The sequence below is a fragment of the Balaenoptera borealis genome (genome assembly GCF_965194805.1).
Source record: "Balaenoptera borealis genome assembly, chromosome: 7".
NCBI lineage: Eukaryota > Metazoa > Chordata > Mammalia > Artiodactyla > Balaenopteridae > Balaenoptera > Balaenoptera borealis.
This window is the reverse complement of record NC_138864.1, coordinates 74068936-74085863: the sequence shown is the minus strand read 5'-3', so window position 1 is coordinate 74085863 and position 16928 is coordinate 74068936. Positions and strand designations below refer to the sequence as shown.

The window sequence follows — 16928 nt, the reverse complement described above, 5'->3', positions numbered from 1 at the left end:
TTCTTAGTGCTGATAAAGAAAAATTATCTTTGACAATAACGATGATTTTTTTTTCTGTAGCTTGCCCAGTTTCGACAAAGGAAAGCTCAATCTGATGGGCAGAATCCTAAGAAGCAGAAAAAAAAGAGGAAAACTTCAAGTAGTAAACATGACATGTCAGCATACCATGCTGTGAATATTGAGCAATCACAGAGTGATGAGATGTGCACAAATAGTTCTCAGAGATCAGGATCAGCTGTGACTCCTGAATCCACAATAATGAGAGCTCTACACAGTGGAGAAATAGTTAAACATGACCAGGTCTTCTCTGTTGAAGTAAGTATTCATCCAGATTTTTAAATACTAGCATTCTAAGTGTAAAGTTGTTGTAATGACAACACTCATTAGCACCCTATGCGATTTTTTGTGAGCTTGATTTAACAAACACTTATTGAGCAGCTGTATTACACCAAAGATTGAGCACCAAGGATACAAAGATAAATATGATAGTCTCTATCCTTGAAAGTCACTCTAGTGGGGAAGGTGGATGTAAGATAGGCTGTGTACCTCAATTAGAGCCATGCTAGCAACAATGCACATGGTGCCCTAAAGTACCATGATTTGGGGGAATGCCCAAATCAGTCTTGTGTGTGTTATTTGGGAAAGTTTCCAGGAAGAGGTAATAGAACCAAGTCTTGAGGTGTAAGTTAGAGTTAGCTAGAGACAAAGAAGTAGGGCAGACAACCTCCATGCTGAAGAATCAGCGTTCTCAAAGACATGAAACAGTGTGATGTGATTTGGAAACCTTAAGTAGTTTAGTTTTACATGGATCTCAAAGTGATCAGGATAGGATGGTGGTAATGGTGAACAGAGGGAGGATGTACTTGGCCCATAGAAAGTTTTCCTCAATAAATGCTAATTTTCTACCTCCCATTAATGATGGAATTTTCAAGAATAAGGAGATGAGGGAGAAGTTAAGAGTGGATTGGGTGGTGGGTGGGATGGTGGAGCTACCAACTAAGACCAGGAGTAGAGAACGATGGGATGCTTAGGAGGAAGAGTGTTGTACAAGGCAAAAAATGATAATTTGGATTGTGCCTTGGCATATTTAGGTGGAAATAGGATTTAGATATATAGGGATTTGAGCTTTAGCCAAGAGTCAGAGATGTCATAGAGATTTGCTATTCATCATAAAAGTGGATCTCACTGAGTTTTTCCTACTTAGAGTTCTTTGAGCATTTTGAATACATAGATTAATGTTTTTCATCACCTTTGGGAAGTTTTCAGCCATTATATCTTCGAATATTCTTTCTGACCCTTTCCTCTCCTTCTGAGTCTCCATTATTCATATGTTAGTATGTTTGTTGCACAGGTCTTTGATGATCTGTTCATTTTTTTAAAATTCTTTTTTCTTTTACTCAGACTGGATAATTTCAGTTGAACTATATTGAAGTTTGCTCTGATTCTTCTTCCTCCTCAGATCTCCTGTTAAGCCCCTCTAGTGAATTTTACATTTCAGTTATTTTACTTTTAACTCTAGAATTTCTCTTTGGTTCTTTTATAAATTCTTTCTTTTTTTATATTCCCTATTTGGCGAGGCATTGTTCTTATAATTTTCTTTAGTTTTTTAGACATTATTTCCTTCATTTATTTGACTTTTTAAAAAATAGCTAATTTAAAATCTTTGTCTATTAAGTCCAATATTTGTTTCCTCAGGGACAGTTTCTACTGACTACTGTTTTTCTTGTGTATGGGCCATACTTTCCTTTTTCTTTGTGTATTTGTAATTTTTAAAAAATTTATTTATTTATTTTTGGCTGCATTGGTCTTCTTTGCTGCAAGTGGGCTTTCTCTAGTTGCAGAGAGCAGGGGCTACTCTTCATTGCAGTGCGCAGGCTTCTCATTGCGGTGGCTTCTCTTGTTGCGTAGCACAGGCTTTAGGCACGCGGGCTTCAGTAGTTGTGGCTCGTGGGCTCTAGAATGCAGGCTCAGTAGTTGTGGCACATGGGCTTAGTTGCTTCACGGCATTTGGGATCTTCCCGGACCAGGGCTTGAACCAGTGTCCCGTGCATTGGCAGGTGGATTCTTAACCACTGAGCCACCAGGGAAGCCCTGTATTTGTAATTTTTTGTTGAAATCTAGATCTTTTGTATAATACTATATAGCAACCGTGGTGCTTGATTTGATTTGAAGATGTTTTTATTTTCATTTTCTGCCTAACAAATCAATACTTGGGCTTTCACTAGAATTTTAGCATTTCAAGTGCAGAGTGTCTTGTTCACCATTTTATCCTCAGTAGCACAGTTCTTAGTACACAATATGCGTTTAATCAGTAGCCATTCAAAAGAATAAGTAAGTGAGCGAACCATAAGGACTTGCATCATGAAAGTGGTTTTTTGTGGTTTTTTTTTTTTTTTTTTGGCCGCGCTGGGTCTTCATTGCTGTGCACAGACTTTCTCTAGTTGTGGCGAGTGGGGGCTACTCTTCGTTGCAGTGCACAGGCTTCTCATTGCGGTGGCTTCTCTTGTTGCTGAGCACAGGCTCTAGGCACACGGGCTTCAGTAGTTGCAGCATGCAGGCTCAGTGGTTGTGGCACACGCGGCCCAGAGTGTGCAGGCTTCAGTAGTTGCAGCGTGTGGGCTCAGTAGTTGCGGCACACAGGCTCTAGAGCACATGGGCTTCAGTAGTTGTGGCACATGGGCTTAGTTGCCCGTGGCATGTGGTATCTTCCCGGACCAGAGATCGGACCGATGTCCCCTGCATTGGCAGGTGGATTCTTAAACACTGGACCACCTGGGAAGTCCCATGAAAGTGTTATAGATTTAAAAGAGGGCCACATAAGTTAGGAACCACTGATACAGGATTTTAGAATAGGAGTAAGCTTATTTCTGTTCCTGGCATCATTACTACATCAGAGAGGAGGTTGACTTGGAACTTGGTCTTGAGTGCTGAATAAAATTTCCGTAAGTGTAGATGAGAAAGGAGACAGTGATGGTTCATGTTTGGTTTTTTTTCGGTTTTTGCTTTTTTTGTTTGTTTGGTTGGTTTTTTTTGTTTTTTGTTTCTGTTAATTTTTTTGAGCTCATTGGACACGTACTTTATTATCTTTCCCCATTTTGGAGGAATACTTCTCAGACTTCCATGTGTATACAGATCACATGTGGGATCTTTTTAAAATGTAGATTCTGATTCAGCAGGTCTGGGTGGGGCCCATGAATCAGCTTTTTTTTTTTTTTTAAATGTTTTTAAATTGAAGTATAGTTGATTTACAATGTTGTGTTAGTTTCTGATGTACAACAAAGTGATTCAGTTATAAGTATATATACATATACTTATGTATATATATGCATCCATATATATGTATATATACTTATTCAGATTCTTTTCCATTATGGTTTATTACAAGATATAGAATATAGTTCCATGTGCTATACAGTAGGATCTTGTTGTTTATCTATTTTATATATAGTAGATTGTATCTGCGAATCCCAAAGTTCTAATTTATCACTCCCTGCCTTTCCTCTTTGGTAACCATAAGTTTGTTTTCTACGTCTGTGATTTTGTTTCTGTTTTGTAAATAAGTTCATTTGTGTCATTTTTTTGATTCCACATGTAAGTTATATCATATGATGTTTGTCTTTCTCTGTTTGACTTACTTCACTTACTATGATAATCTCTAAGTCCATGCATGTTGCTGCATATGGCATTATTTCCTTTTTTATGGCTGAGTAGTATTCCATTATATATAGATAGATAGATAGATAGATAGATAGATAGATAGATAGATAGATAGATCGATCTATATCTATATATATATCATATCTTCTTTATCCATTCATCGGTCGATGGACGCTTAGGTTGTTTCCGTGTCTTAGCTATTGTAAATAGTACTGCTATGAACATTGGGGTGCATGTATCTTTTCCAATTAGAGTTTTCTCCAGATATATGTCCAGGAGTGGAATTGCTGGATCATATGGTAATCATATGAGTATTATGTTGGCTGTGAGTTTGTGATAAATAACTTTTATTATGTTGAGATATGTTCTCTCTATACCAACTTTAGTAAGAGTTTTTATCATGAATGGATATTTCACAAAAATAAACTGAAAATGGATTAAAGACCTAAATATAAGACCGGATACTATAAAACTCTTAGAGGAAAACATAGGCAGAACACTCTTTGGCATAAATTGCAGCAATATCTTTTTCGATCTGTCTCCTAGAGTAATGGAAATAAAAAGAAAAATAAACACCTAGTTAAACCCAAAAGCTTTTGCACAGCAAAGGAAGCCATAAACAAAACGAAAAGACAACGCACAGAATAGGAGAAAATATTTGCAAGTGATGTGACTGACAGTGGATTAATCTCCAAAACTTACAAACAGCTCATATGGCTTAATATCAAAAAAACAAACAACCCAATCAAAAAATGGGCAGAAGACCTATATAGACATTTCACTAAAGAAGATATACAGATGGCCAAGAGGCACATGAAAAGATGCTCAACATCGCTAACTATTAGAGAAATGCAAATCAAAACTACAGTGAGATACCACCTCACACCAGTCAGAATGGCCATCACCACAAAGTCTACAAACAATAAATGCTGGAGAGGGTGTGGAGAAAAGGGAACCCTCGTATACTGGTGGGAATATAAATTGGTATAGCCACTATGAAGAACAGTATGGAGGTTCCTTAAAGAACTAAAAATAGAGCTAACATATGATCCAGTAATCCCACTCCTGAGCATATATCTGGAGAAAACCATGGTTCAAAAGGATACACGCACCCCAGTGTTCATTGCAGCGCTGTTTACAATAGCTAAGACATGGAAACAGTCTATCCATTGACAGCTGAATGGATAAAGAAGATGTGGTACATATATACAATGGAATATTACTCAGCCATTAAGAAGAATGATGGATGGACCTAGAGTCTTTAATGCAGAGTGAAGTAAGTCAGAGAAAGACAAATATCATATGATATTGTTTATATGTGGAATCTAAAAAAATGATACAAATGAACTTATTACAAAACAGAAACAGACTCACAGACTTAGAGAATGAATTTATGGTTACCAGGGGAAGGATGGGGGGAGGGATAGATTGGGAGTTTGAGATTAACATGTACACACTGCTGTATTTAAAATAGATAACCCTATTAGAATTTTTTAATGTTTCTTTATGTGTATACACAGGATAATTTTATAGATGTAAATATTATGTTTAATTGTATTCAATAACATGAACACAAAAGTGGAATGATAATAAAATAAAATAGATAACCAACAAGGACCTCCTGTATAGCACAGCGAATTCTGCTTAGTAGTCTGTAATAACCTAAATGGGAAAAGAACTTGAAAAAGAATAGATACATGTGTGTGTATAACTGAATCACTTTGCTGTACACCTGCAACTAACACAACATTGTTAATCAACTATACTCCAATATAAAATAAAAATTTTTTTAATTTTTAAAAAAGAATGGATGTTGAATTTTATCAGATGCTTTTTCTGCATCAGTTGAGATGATCATGTGGTTTTTGTCTTTTCTTCTGTTGATGTGGTGTATCACATTGATTGATTTGCGTATGTTGAACCATCCTTGTGAACCTCAGATAAATCCAGCTTAATCATGGTGTATGATCCTTTTTAATGTGTTTGTGGATTTGGTTTGCTAATATTTTGTGGAGGATTTTCTCATCTATATTCATCAAAGATATTGTATTGTAATTTTCTTTTTTTGTGGAATCTTTGTCTGGTTTGGGTATCAAGGTGATAGTGGCTTCATACAATGACTTTGGGAGTTTTCCCTCCCCTTTAATCTTTTGGAAGAATTTGAGCAGGATTGATATAAGTTCTTCTTTGTATGTTTAGGAATCCCCCAGTGAAGCCATCCAGTTCTGGACTTTTGTTTGAAGGGAGTTTTTTAAAATTACAGATTCTGTTTCACTTCTAGTGATCAGTCTGTTCAAATTCTCTATTTCTTCTTGATTCAGTTTTGGTGGGCTGTATGTTTCTAGAAACTGGTCCATTTATTCTAGGTTGTCCAATTTGTTGGCACATAATTGTTCATAGTATTCTCTTATGTCTTTTTGTATTTCTGTCGTATCAGTTGTTATTTCTACTCTTTCATTTCTTATTTTATTTTGGTCCTCTTTTCTTCTTGGTGATCCCTGCCAGAGGTTTGTCGATTTTGTCCTTTCAAAACACCAGCTCTTGGTTTTAGTGATTATTTCTATTGTTTTTTAAATCTCTGTTTTATTTATTTCCTCTCTGAGCTTTATTATTTCCTTCCTTCTGCTGACTTTAGGTTTTGCTTTTTCTTCTAATTCTTTTAGGTGGTAGGTTAGGTTGTTTATTTGAGAAATTTCTTGTTTTTGAGCAAGTCCTGTGTCACTATGAACTTCCCTCTTAGGACTGCTTTTGCTGCATTTCATAGCTTTTGTATGGTTGTGTTTTCATTGTCATTTGTCTCAAGGTATTTTTTAAATTTCATTGTTGAGCCATTAGTTTTTTAGTAGCATATTGTTTAGTCTCCCTGTAATCATTTCTCGTTTTTCTCTCTGCAGTTGATTTCTAGCTTCATGCTGTTGTGATCAAAAAAGATACTTGAAATAATTTCTGTCCTTTTAAATTTGTTTAGGCTTGCCATGTGTCCTAGTATGTGGTCTATCCCAGAGAATATTCCATGTGCGCTTGAAAAGAATGTAGTCTGTTTTGGGGGGATGTAATGTCCTGAAAATATCGATTAAGTCTGACTGTTCTATTGTGTCATTTACAATCTCTGTTGCCTTATTTTCTGTCTGGAAGATCTGTCCATTGATGTCAGAAGGGTGTTAAAGTCTCCTATTATTATTATATTTCCATCAGTTTCTCCCTTTATGTCCATTAGTATTTGTTTTATGTAGGTGCTTCTGTATTGGATTCATATATGGTTCATATTTATTGAGTGAAAAAATGAAATATCTGGGTCTCTTTTCTCACTTGTAAAATTAGATTCTTAGATTTGATGAGAGCGTGTGAACAGTGAAAGCAGTGAAAATTTAGGTTTCCTCTTTGACTCTTCCTAGTACTTCTAAGCTGAGGGAAGCTTAGTAAAGCCACTCACTTCATACCCAAATCCCAGGGATGTAAGGATGAAGCAAGAATGTCTTTGAAAGTTTTTTGTAAGCTGCAACAGTGTTAATAACAACAGAGGTTGGTAATTTTCTTCAAGTTGTTGCTAATTTTCTAGCACCAAAATTTGATGATTCTTCATTTTAAAGAAATTGAACTTTTTGGAGTAACAATTTAGGACTTTATTTTATTTAAAAGAGATGTAAGCATTAGAGGGATGATATCTTTTATGGTGCTTTTGTCTTACAAATGATTTGTAGTGTATAAAAGACCCTGTGTGAAAGTACTTCTTGATACTTTTATATTTAGAAAACTGCCTAGTGATAAATTTTAGATGTGTTATTTAACCATTGTGATTCATAATCAGAGTGGAATTTTTAAAGAATTTAATAATTTTTTACCTGTTTTCTGGTAAAATTTTTTGAGTTTTCTGTCATAAGTTACCAGTAGTAATGGGCTAATAAAGTACAATATTTGGAGAGGGGATGCAGTAGAAAGACTTTAATATAATCAGTTTTTACTTTCTGTTTTAGCCGGAAAGTGAAATTTCAACCACGGCAGATGATTATAGTTCAGAGGTAAGGATAAGTAACACTGTGATTGACATTTCATATTCTTTTGAAATTATTGTTGATTATTAGTACTTTATTACTTGCAACTCACATGCTTTATGTTTTTATAAATATAATAAGAATATAGCACAGTATGATGTAATGTAAATGACCTAGAAAACCTGAAGTTTATATTTTTCTGATATATCTTTTTTACAGATTATTAACTAAAGTCTTAAATCTGTTTGAATAAGTTGGTCCTTAATTAGATTGAGGCCTTGTTTTAGTTTCTAGGAGAGTGTTTGAAATTGGGTTTCTAGGATACATGATATAAGGTATCCATATTTAACACAGTAAACATTTCATATTATAGGGTATTTTATTTTGCGTAATGCTTTTTACAACTGCTTGAATTCTAGTTAATTATATAAATTCATTTATTGAAATTAATATTGCAGTAGTGATTTTTAATTTAGGTAATAAAAGCTAACGTGGGCATTGGACACTTTAGGAAATACCTTCTTTATGTGTTAATAAATGTATGTCATTTTATCTTTTTCTTATTCTTTTAGATATGATTGTCATTTTTTTTGGTCTAATATTTGAGGACATGGAAAACTTTCTTACTTTGAATGGTTCAACAACTCAGTGTATTCTATAAGTTTTGATTTATTGTAGGTGTCTAATAGGAAAGAAAAAAAACTTCATGTACTTAAATGAACTTATTACTGTTTCGGATTGCTAATGGGAGTGAAAACTTTTACACTTCAAAAGTTTAATGTGTTTAAAAGCTGGAAATATACTTATTAGTGATCTGGTCAGGGAAATAATTAACCAATGTTAAATAAATAAATTAGTGCCCAGTTTAGGCTACATAAATTTGCCTTTATGGGAAGTATCTCAGTTTAAAATTACAGCTTGCAATTCAGAGAATCTGTGCTTGTGACTTTAAATTGGGGACTTAGATATGAAAACATTGCTTTTCTCTTCCATAATACCTTAATTCTTAGAGCTTGTCTTTCTTGATTGAAGTTTAAGATGGTTTGGCACTTGAACTACTGGTGATTTTTGGGCAGCCCAGGATTCCACAAAGTGCTTTTTTTTTTTTTTTATACCAAAGTGAATTTTTTTTATAATCCAAGTGGCTACAGATCAGACCATCTAATACATGCCTGTGAAATTTGGTTAAAATTTATATTTTAAATTTTTATTGTGATACCTAGTAAATATGATGTGTTTCAAAATGAGGTACAAATAATTTTAAATATAAGTCCTACAGATAAAAGTTAAAGCATGTTGTCCAGGGCTTCCCTGGTGGTTCAGTGGTTAAGAAGCTGTCCTGATAATGCACACGGGTTCAAGCCCAGGTCTGGGAAGATCCCACGTGTCGTGGAGCAACTAAGCCCATGTGCCACAACTACTGAGCCTGTGCCCTAGAGCCCACGAGCCACAACTACTGAGCCCGCATGCCACAACAGCTGAAGCCCGCATGCCTAGAGCCCATACTGTGCCACAAAGAGAAGCCACCGCAATGAGAAGCCCACGTGCTGCAACTAGAGAAAGCCTGTGCGCAGCAGTGAAGACCCAATGCAGCCAAAAATAAATAAATAAATAAATAAAATTTAAAAAAAAAAAGAGTAATACGAATTTTAAAAAAAACAAAAAAACATGTCCATGATTCAACAATAAGAAATATATTTTACATATATATGTGTATGTAATTTTATATATTTACATATGTATTACGTATATGTGTATAGTTGTATACATGAATAATTGTGCACATGAATAATTGTGCACATGAGTAATATATACATATTCATACATACATATTTTTTTAAACCAAACTTTCAGGAAAAGATACTTTACTATGTGACCGGTCCTCTGATACTTTTTCTTTCTAACACTGGTCACAAAAACTCAATTGATTAGCTGATGTATAAGTTGAAAAAATTAGTGATTTAGAAGGTTATGTTGAAAGATAATTATGAATAATCTTTGACAGATTTGACCACATTTGAATCATATTCCTTGTAATATCCATTTTGGGCCTAGATTCATAATGGATTATACTTTGAGAAATTTACATATTTTACTATGTGTATAGAAAATAGTATAGAATTGATAGTCTGTGAAATATTTGATGATGTCTCATCAAGATTGCTAAAATGGGTACTGCTTCAATCCATGATACTCTGGACTGGCTTTGGGTCTTTAGCTACTTGATTTAATGACATTGGACTGGTTTGACTGAGCTAGAATTTCAGAGGACTTCTAAGCCATATTCACAGTCTTAGGAGGCAGAAAAATCTTCAGTAGGTCAAATTTATAAACCAAAGAGTACACAACATGGTAAATCAACTATATTTCAATAAAAATAAAAAATAAAACAAGGAGTAAATCTCACACTGTAATACTCTTCATATTAGAACTCTTAAGGGACCTCTAAAATGAAATTCCTTTCTAGGCAACACATATAACTTCACTACAAATAACAGATTTGTGAAGTATGACAGTCTTGGCTGCTCTGGTTTGCATTTGAATATTCTTAAAATTTTAAAATTACACGGTGTTAATCATAAGACACATAATTATCTTGTATTTTGTCTAAATATCACTGTCATTTTTCTGGTCCATAGGGAAATAAGGTGATGTAAAAGAGAAGGGGCTTTGGAGCCAGAAAGTCCTATTTTCAAATTTCAGCTTCTTCGCCTCTGAGCAGGATGAATTTGGACACATCACTTAAACTCTGAAATACAGTTTCCTTACCTGTAAAATGGGGGAAATAATATCTATATCACAGGGTAGTTTTGAGGGTTATTTGGTAATTTTAGTATGATGTTTGATACATAAAAAACAATCAGCAAAGCTTGTGTTTTTTTTTTACTGTGCTTCACTAGATGTATGCTTTTCTTCACACTAAGTTTATATGAAACAAATGAATGATGTGAATTCTTTTAACAATTTATTCTCAGAAGGATTTCAGATTCTGATTCTATGTTTAATTAGCAATTAGTTTAGAAATTTTATTTTGATAGATATGGTATGTGCTTAATGTTCTTGACTTCTGTGGCTAGTATATCCCTTGGATTAAAAAATGGATTCAGGTCTAGAAAGGATTAGTCAGATAATTTTATCCTGTGATCTCCCTAAGATCTGTTCTGTATAAAAATATATCCAATTGTGTATACTAGAGAAATCAGACTAAATAAAAAATACCCTTCTTATGAATTAATTTAAATTATACATAATCTTTTCAGTTCTTGGTGAAGGGACATTTATATATAGAATACCATATTTACATAAAATATTTTTATTGATACCCTTAGAGCAGGGTTATTTGGGGAAAGTTGGAAATGCTACAGGCAACATACAGGGATAAGACAAGTAAATAAATATGCTTTGCTATGTATAGAAAGATGAAATGATAGTAGGGCATACAGTCTTTTTATGGACTTCAACTGATTATTCAGAACTTCTTAACAAGTCACTTACATGACTCACGACATTTATGAAGTGACTGGCTGCAGTTGGAGACATAGCCTAGAACCAGCCATTAAGTAACGTAAACTTAGCTTTTCAACTTTGACTTGGGTTTCTTTCTTTCTTTTTTTTAACTTCACCTTATTTTCATTTTCTCCCTCCCTGTCTCAGCTTATATATTGAAGGTGTACAACATGGTGCTTGATACTTAACTTTGACTTTGACTGAATGATCTTAACCTCATTAGTTTCTTGGCTCTAATTCCAGGAGGCAGCTAGGCACAGTGAACTCCTATAATTTTTATGAACTATTAGATTCTTCTTATTTTTTTATTAAAACGTCCATTATTAATATTTTTGTACACACTGCCAAATTAAGTATAATAAGGATAAGGTGTTAATCATAAATAAAGAGTGAGTTGTTCTTCTGTGTTTTTGAACTGATGTCCACTGAAAGGAAAAGTTTCTGTGTGAAGAACATTTTATGATTATAAAATAAGAGTCATCTTTCCTCTGATTCTTTCTGAATAGCAGTATTTTTAGGAGATGATACTTACTCTACAGAACATTTTAAAATTTAGAATGTACCTTATTTGTACTTTCCCAAATCTTCAAGTTGTCTACACAGATTGAGTAAATTATGAATTCAAAAAGACTCTATTAGTATAGCCTAAAGGTTAAATAACTTTGAAAAATGCCACAGTAAAGAACGACATTAAGAAAAGTTAAGCTTTCTTCAGTTGGAGGGGTCTGTTCATCTAATCTTCATGTTTCAAGCTGTTAATGTGCCTTCATATTATGGTTTACCAAGTATTGTGTTAAAACGCTAGTGTAAGAAGATGAGATAAATGCTCTACCTGTTAGGTATCAGTGAAGTGATTATCTAGATTTAAAAAATATCATTTATTGCTAACTATTAATGATCCTAATATTCTGTTGTTTCTTTTCTAACTTTGAAATATAGTTTAGTTCTGGTGTATAATCTCTTATTACCTATTTACATGATATTAAATTTTTAAGAACTATTAATATTGACAAGATTTTAATATTTATTATAATAACATAATTAAGTTTTGAAAACAGTCATGTAGTATTTTAAGAAGCCAATACATATGACTTGCTCAAGTGTAAAATGTGCTCAATTTAGAGAAAAGTTAAGCTGAATGTTGGCTATTTAATGTGTTAGATTCAATTATTATAAATAGATAACTAATTTATGTAAGTGACATCATCACCACTTAAAGGAATATCCTTTGCTTAATATGATATTTGAAAATATTCATAAAATCCATTTCATTATACTGTTACCCTAAAGGAAAAGTTTAGTAGATGTTTATCAAAGTGCTTCATTTCAAAATCAAGAAAAGCTAATTGAAATTTAGAATTTAATTTGAAAGTTATTGCAAGTGACTTTATTAATAATCTTAATAGAGTTAGTATTGCTGTGTTCTGATAGTTTTCACAAATTCTAGTAATGTGTTGCCATAAAGGTGAAATTTTTTTTTAACTTTAAGCTTTGTTTTTTGAAATTATCCTCGGGAAAAAAAGAAGGAATCAAACTCTGGAAAGAACTCTTAATTAGGATCTTCACTTTTTCAAGTGTTGTGATCCATATCAACCTAATCCTGATTCTAAGATATTCTGTTCTATGTAATTGAACAGTAAAAACTTCATTATCTTGGATTCTGTTAACATAGAATTGTGAGAAATTAAATGTAAACAGGAATGAAGTTCACTTGTTTGCTGTTAGGGGGAAGGAAGGTATTATTGAGTAGATTAATTGATCTGAAATTAATCTCCCACCAGGTCAACCCCAGAGACATATTCTGCCAACCTCCTGCATCCTACCACAAAATGTCTATTATAGAGACACCTGTATTCTGGAAAATCTCCACATCTGTCAGGGTTGGCATGGCTATCATAGTACCCTCAGGGGAAGGTTCTTGGGGGAGTTTTCCTCAGCTCTTGACATCTCCTCCTACTTCTTCACCTGCTTGCCAACCTTCAGTAGATGTACATCAGTAAACAGTTTTACTTTAAAATGAATAGGGCTTAATCAAAAAACAATTATTTAAATGATTTTAAGGCAGTGTTTTGTAGAGGAGGATCTTGTAACTAGAGGTTTATAGTTATTCTTCTGAAGACAAAAGAGAAACTGCACATAGTCAGAACCTTAATTCACTTAAATGAAAATGTATAGCACAGTGTCTTTTGCATTGTAAGCACTCAAATGTATGAGGAATTCTTTGGCATTTGAAATGGTCATAATGTCTTTTAGGTGTTTAAATTTAATCACTATATCTGTTTTTGCCAATGAGGTATTTTCCTTAGGCATAAAAAAAGCATGAATACAGTTAGCACAAATATAATTGTTAGCTCTAAATAAAATTCTAAAACCATAATATTTCAGGAAATTGTTTTTATACAGGTAAATGGTTGCAGTTTTGTGGCGAGAACAGGAAAGCCTACAAATTTATTAAGGGTACAGTATTTAAAACTACTCATTGTACTAATGTTTTATTCTATTTAAAACCATTTGGTTACTAACAAAGCTTTTTCCTGCATGTACTTCTTTCAGTGTGTGATTTCTAAATGCTTTTAAAGTGTAACAAAACAAAATTATCCACCTTTTGTTATAAAACTCAATTGTAACAGAATTTGCAGCTATCTTGTTTTTGCTCTTGAGGTATATATATATATCACATTAGCAACAAAGTAGGTTGTCATGCCAGTAAACTCCCAGGTGATGAGTGATGTTTTAAATTAGACTTTGCTGTAGGATTCAGATTTTGAATCCCTTTTCCTGAGGGAATGTTGCTAGTACTGAATTATTAAAGATCTGGATTGGTTTAGGAAGAAGAATTTGGTGTTGATGATTCTTATTCTGAACATGGAGCACAGTACAATCAGACCCACCTAGAGATGATGGAAAATGAATTGGCTGGGAAACAACATGAGATTGAAGAGCTAAACAGAGAACTAGAAGAAATGAGGGCCACCTGTGGGACTGAAGGGCTGAAGCAGGTGTGTTTACCTTATGTGGCTCTTGGTTTGTTACAAAACAAAAATAGGAAATTTGAATGCTAGTATAGGTACATTCTTTAAAGATGGGTTTTTTAAATGGTAACTTAAAGTCACCTCATAATATTTGTCCTTATACATATCATAAACAACATCGCTTAAAACTAGTCCATTAACAGGGCTAATATAATGAGATCTTTTTTTTAACTTTATGAGATAGCTAGACTGACATCACTTCAGTAGGGATAGATGTTTTTGTAAGCAGCCTGAGAGAAAATTATGTTGCATACCACATCAGTCAATATTGACTTAAACTCATTAAAAATGTCAGCCAATCTTTGTAAGTAACTTCTTGTGGTTAAAATAACATCTGTTGTTTGTGGCAGTCATTTATGAAAACAAGGTGAAATAAGACATTGATGAGGATGACAGAATATATTTCAGTTTCATCTTCTTTAGAAACAAGGCTTAAACATGCCTATGATGGTAATGCCTACAAACATTGGAGCATCCCTAAATATAAAGACACTTGTCCTTCTAGAAGTAGATATATGGATAAGTCAAATCTAATGTATTTTGTTCCCTAGTTCAGATGGTTTTTTAAAAGTTGATTTGGAAGTAAAACTAATTCCCGCAAGATAATAGCTTTCAAATATGCTTACAATTTGTGATAATTCTGCCAATGCATTTTGAATATCATATTTTTGAAGAAGTTAGCTGTACTAATATTTAATTTTGTTAAAAAAATTAAATATAGCACGTTTAATTTTCACTGATGTTTTTTAGTTGCAAGAATTTGAAGCTGCCATTAAACAGAGAGATGGCATCATAACCCAACTCACTGCTAATTTACAACAAGCGAGAAGAGAAAAGGATGAGACAATGAGAGAATTTTTAGAGTTGACAGAACAGAGTCAAAAATTACAGATTCAATTCCAGCATGTAAGTATTACTAATAGAACAAAATTTATTAAATTTTTAGGAATGAATTTTTAAAATTTTTCTTATATTTTCCAGAGCAAATAAATATTTATTTAAAAGCCATTTGCTTATTATGTATTATTTTGAAAAAACTAGTAAATACTTGTTATGTTAACCAGGAATTTAATTCATACTTCTTGAGTGGTATTGTGCTATTATTTTCTTTGTACTTCTTCCTCATCTGTATTTTAAAATCTTATAAGTCCGATAAGGTGGATTTTTGCAGAAATTAACCTGTAGTTACATCCAACCTTTGTCAACCCTGGTATGATTTTATTTTAGTTAGGTTCTGAAATGGTAACTAGACCGAATATATTCCACTTACCTTTAATTAGAGCCATAGGAATCTGATTGTATTAATTAAGGTTTCTGTTGACGAGTAACAGAAAATAATTTTAGATAAGGGAGGAATTTATCAGCTTAGGTAATGTACTCATACTCATCTGATCAGCTATGGCAGCATGTTTGCTGGGGTCTCAAGTGAATCCAGTAAAGTACCCAGAGAGCAACTATGAGCCGAGTAACACCCCCCAAAGGATGTCTGTTCCTTAGTGTACTCACTTAAAGAATTTAATACTTTGGGGTTTCTTTCTATTTTCAAGTTACAGGCTAGTGAAACTCTGAGAAACAGCACTCATAGTAGCACAGCTGCAGATTTACTACAAGCCAAACAACAGATCCTCACTCATCAGCAACAGCTGGAAGAACAAGACCATCTGTTAGAAGATTATCACAAAAAGAAAGAAGACTTCAAAATGCAAATTAGTTTCTTGCAAGAGAAAATTAGAGCATATGAAATGGTATGTTTAAGGAAGTCAACCAATGTGCAGCAGCTTTACAATTAACTTTAAAGTTTTTTATCCTGGTGTTTATCTTTTTGTTACACACATGAATCAGAAAGTTTCATAATTAAGAAAAGTTCTTTAAGCATGTAAGATAATTTATTTCAAAAGCAATTGGGAGTCTTCCAGTAATAGGTTTTAAGATTATACTCATTGGGACTTCCCTGGTGGTCCAGTGGGTAAGAATCCACGCTCCCAATGCAGGCGGCCCACGTTCGATCTAGGTCCCACATGCGTGCCGCAACTGAGAGCCCGCATGCCGCAGCTAAACATGCCGCAGCTAAACATGCCGCAACAAAGATCTCGAGTGCCGCAACTAAGACTTGGCGCAGGCTAAGTAAATAAATAAATATTTGGGGGGGGAGGATAATACTCATTACTGAGTTCTTTGAAAGTGATCGGCCTATGTTAAATTGAGTTCTCCGGAGAATCTACATTTATAACCAGAACTTCTATCCTTTTTTTCTTTTACATCTAGAGATGTTTCTACTCATTTTAGCCATGGTTATGAAATTCTGAAAATATTTTCATGGCAAAATGAAGTTTCATGGATTTTAATTAGAAAAAAATACAGATTCTCTTTATTCATGGTAGTTATGTGTTATAAAGTTGCCTGGAACACTTATTCAATGCTCCCAGGGGATATATATACACATACATACATGCACACACACATACATATCATATAGATTTTTTTTTGCTCTTTCCACTGTATTTTATTTTTTAATTTTATTGAAGTATATTTGATTTACAGTGTTGTGCATATCATATAGATTATAATATTAAATCCTAAGAAAACATCCTGGTAGATTATATTTTGTTTAATTTTCAAAAGAGAAATGAGGGTTAGAAGTGTTAACTGACTTGCCTAAGGGTGCCTTCCCCCCGAGTAGTTGCCAGAATCGGGATTCCAACCCTATTGGACTGACCCAGAGCCAGAATTTCTTGCAGTA

The 16928-nt window shown here is 33.6% G+C and overlaps 1 protein-coding gene across 16 annotated transcripts in view; it reads left to right on the top strand.

The window, feature by feature from the left end:
* AKAP9 (A-kinase anchoring protein 9) overlaps positions 1-16928 on the top strand; it is a 149783-nt gene that overhangs the window by 20935 nt on the left and 111920 nt on the right. For 9 of the 16 annotated variants that reach the window (XM_082398159.1, XM_082398169.1, XM_082398158.1 and 6 more), the window contains 6 exons: positions 61-315; positions 7632-7676; positions 13542-13613; positions 13985-14155; positions 14939-15094; positions 15736-15933. In XM_082398159.1, coding sequence (XP_082254285.1) covers positions 61-315; positions 7632-7676; positions 13542-13613; positions 13985-14155; positions 14939-15094; positions 15736-15933 — 897 coding nt within the window. The remainder of the gene's footprint in view (positions 1-60; positions 316-7631; positions 7677-13541; positions 13614-13984; positions 14156-14938; positions 15095-15735; positions 15934-16928) is intronic. The other 7 variants (XM_082398161.1, XM_082398162.1, XM_082398170.1 and 4 more) reach the window with 3 other exon arrangements.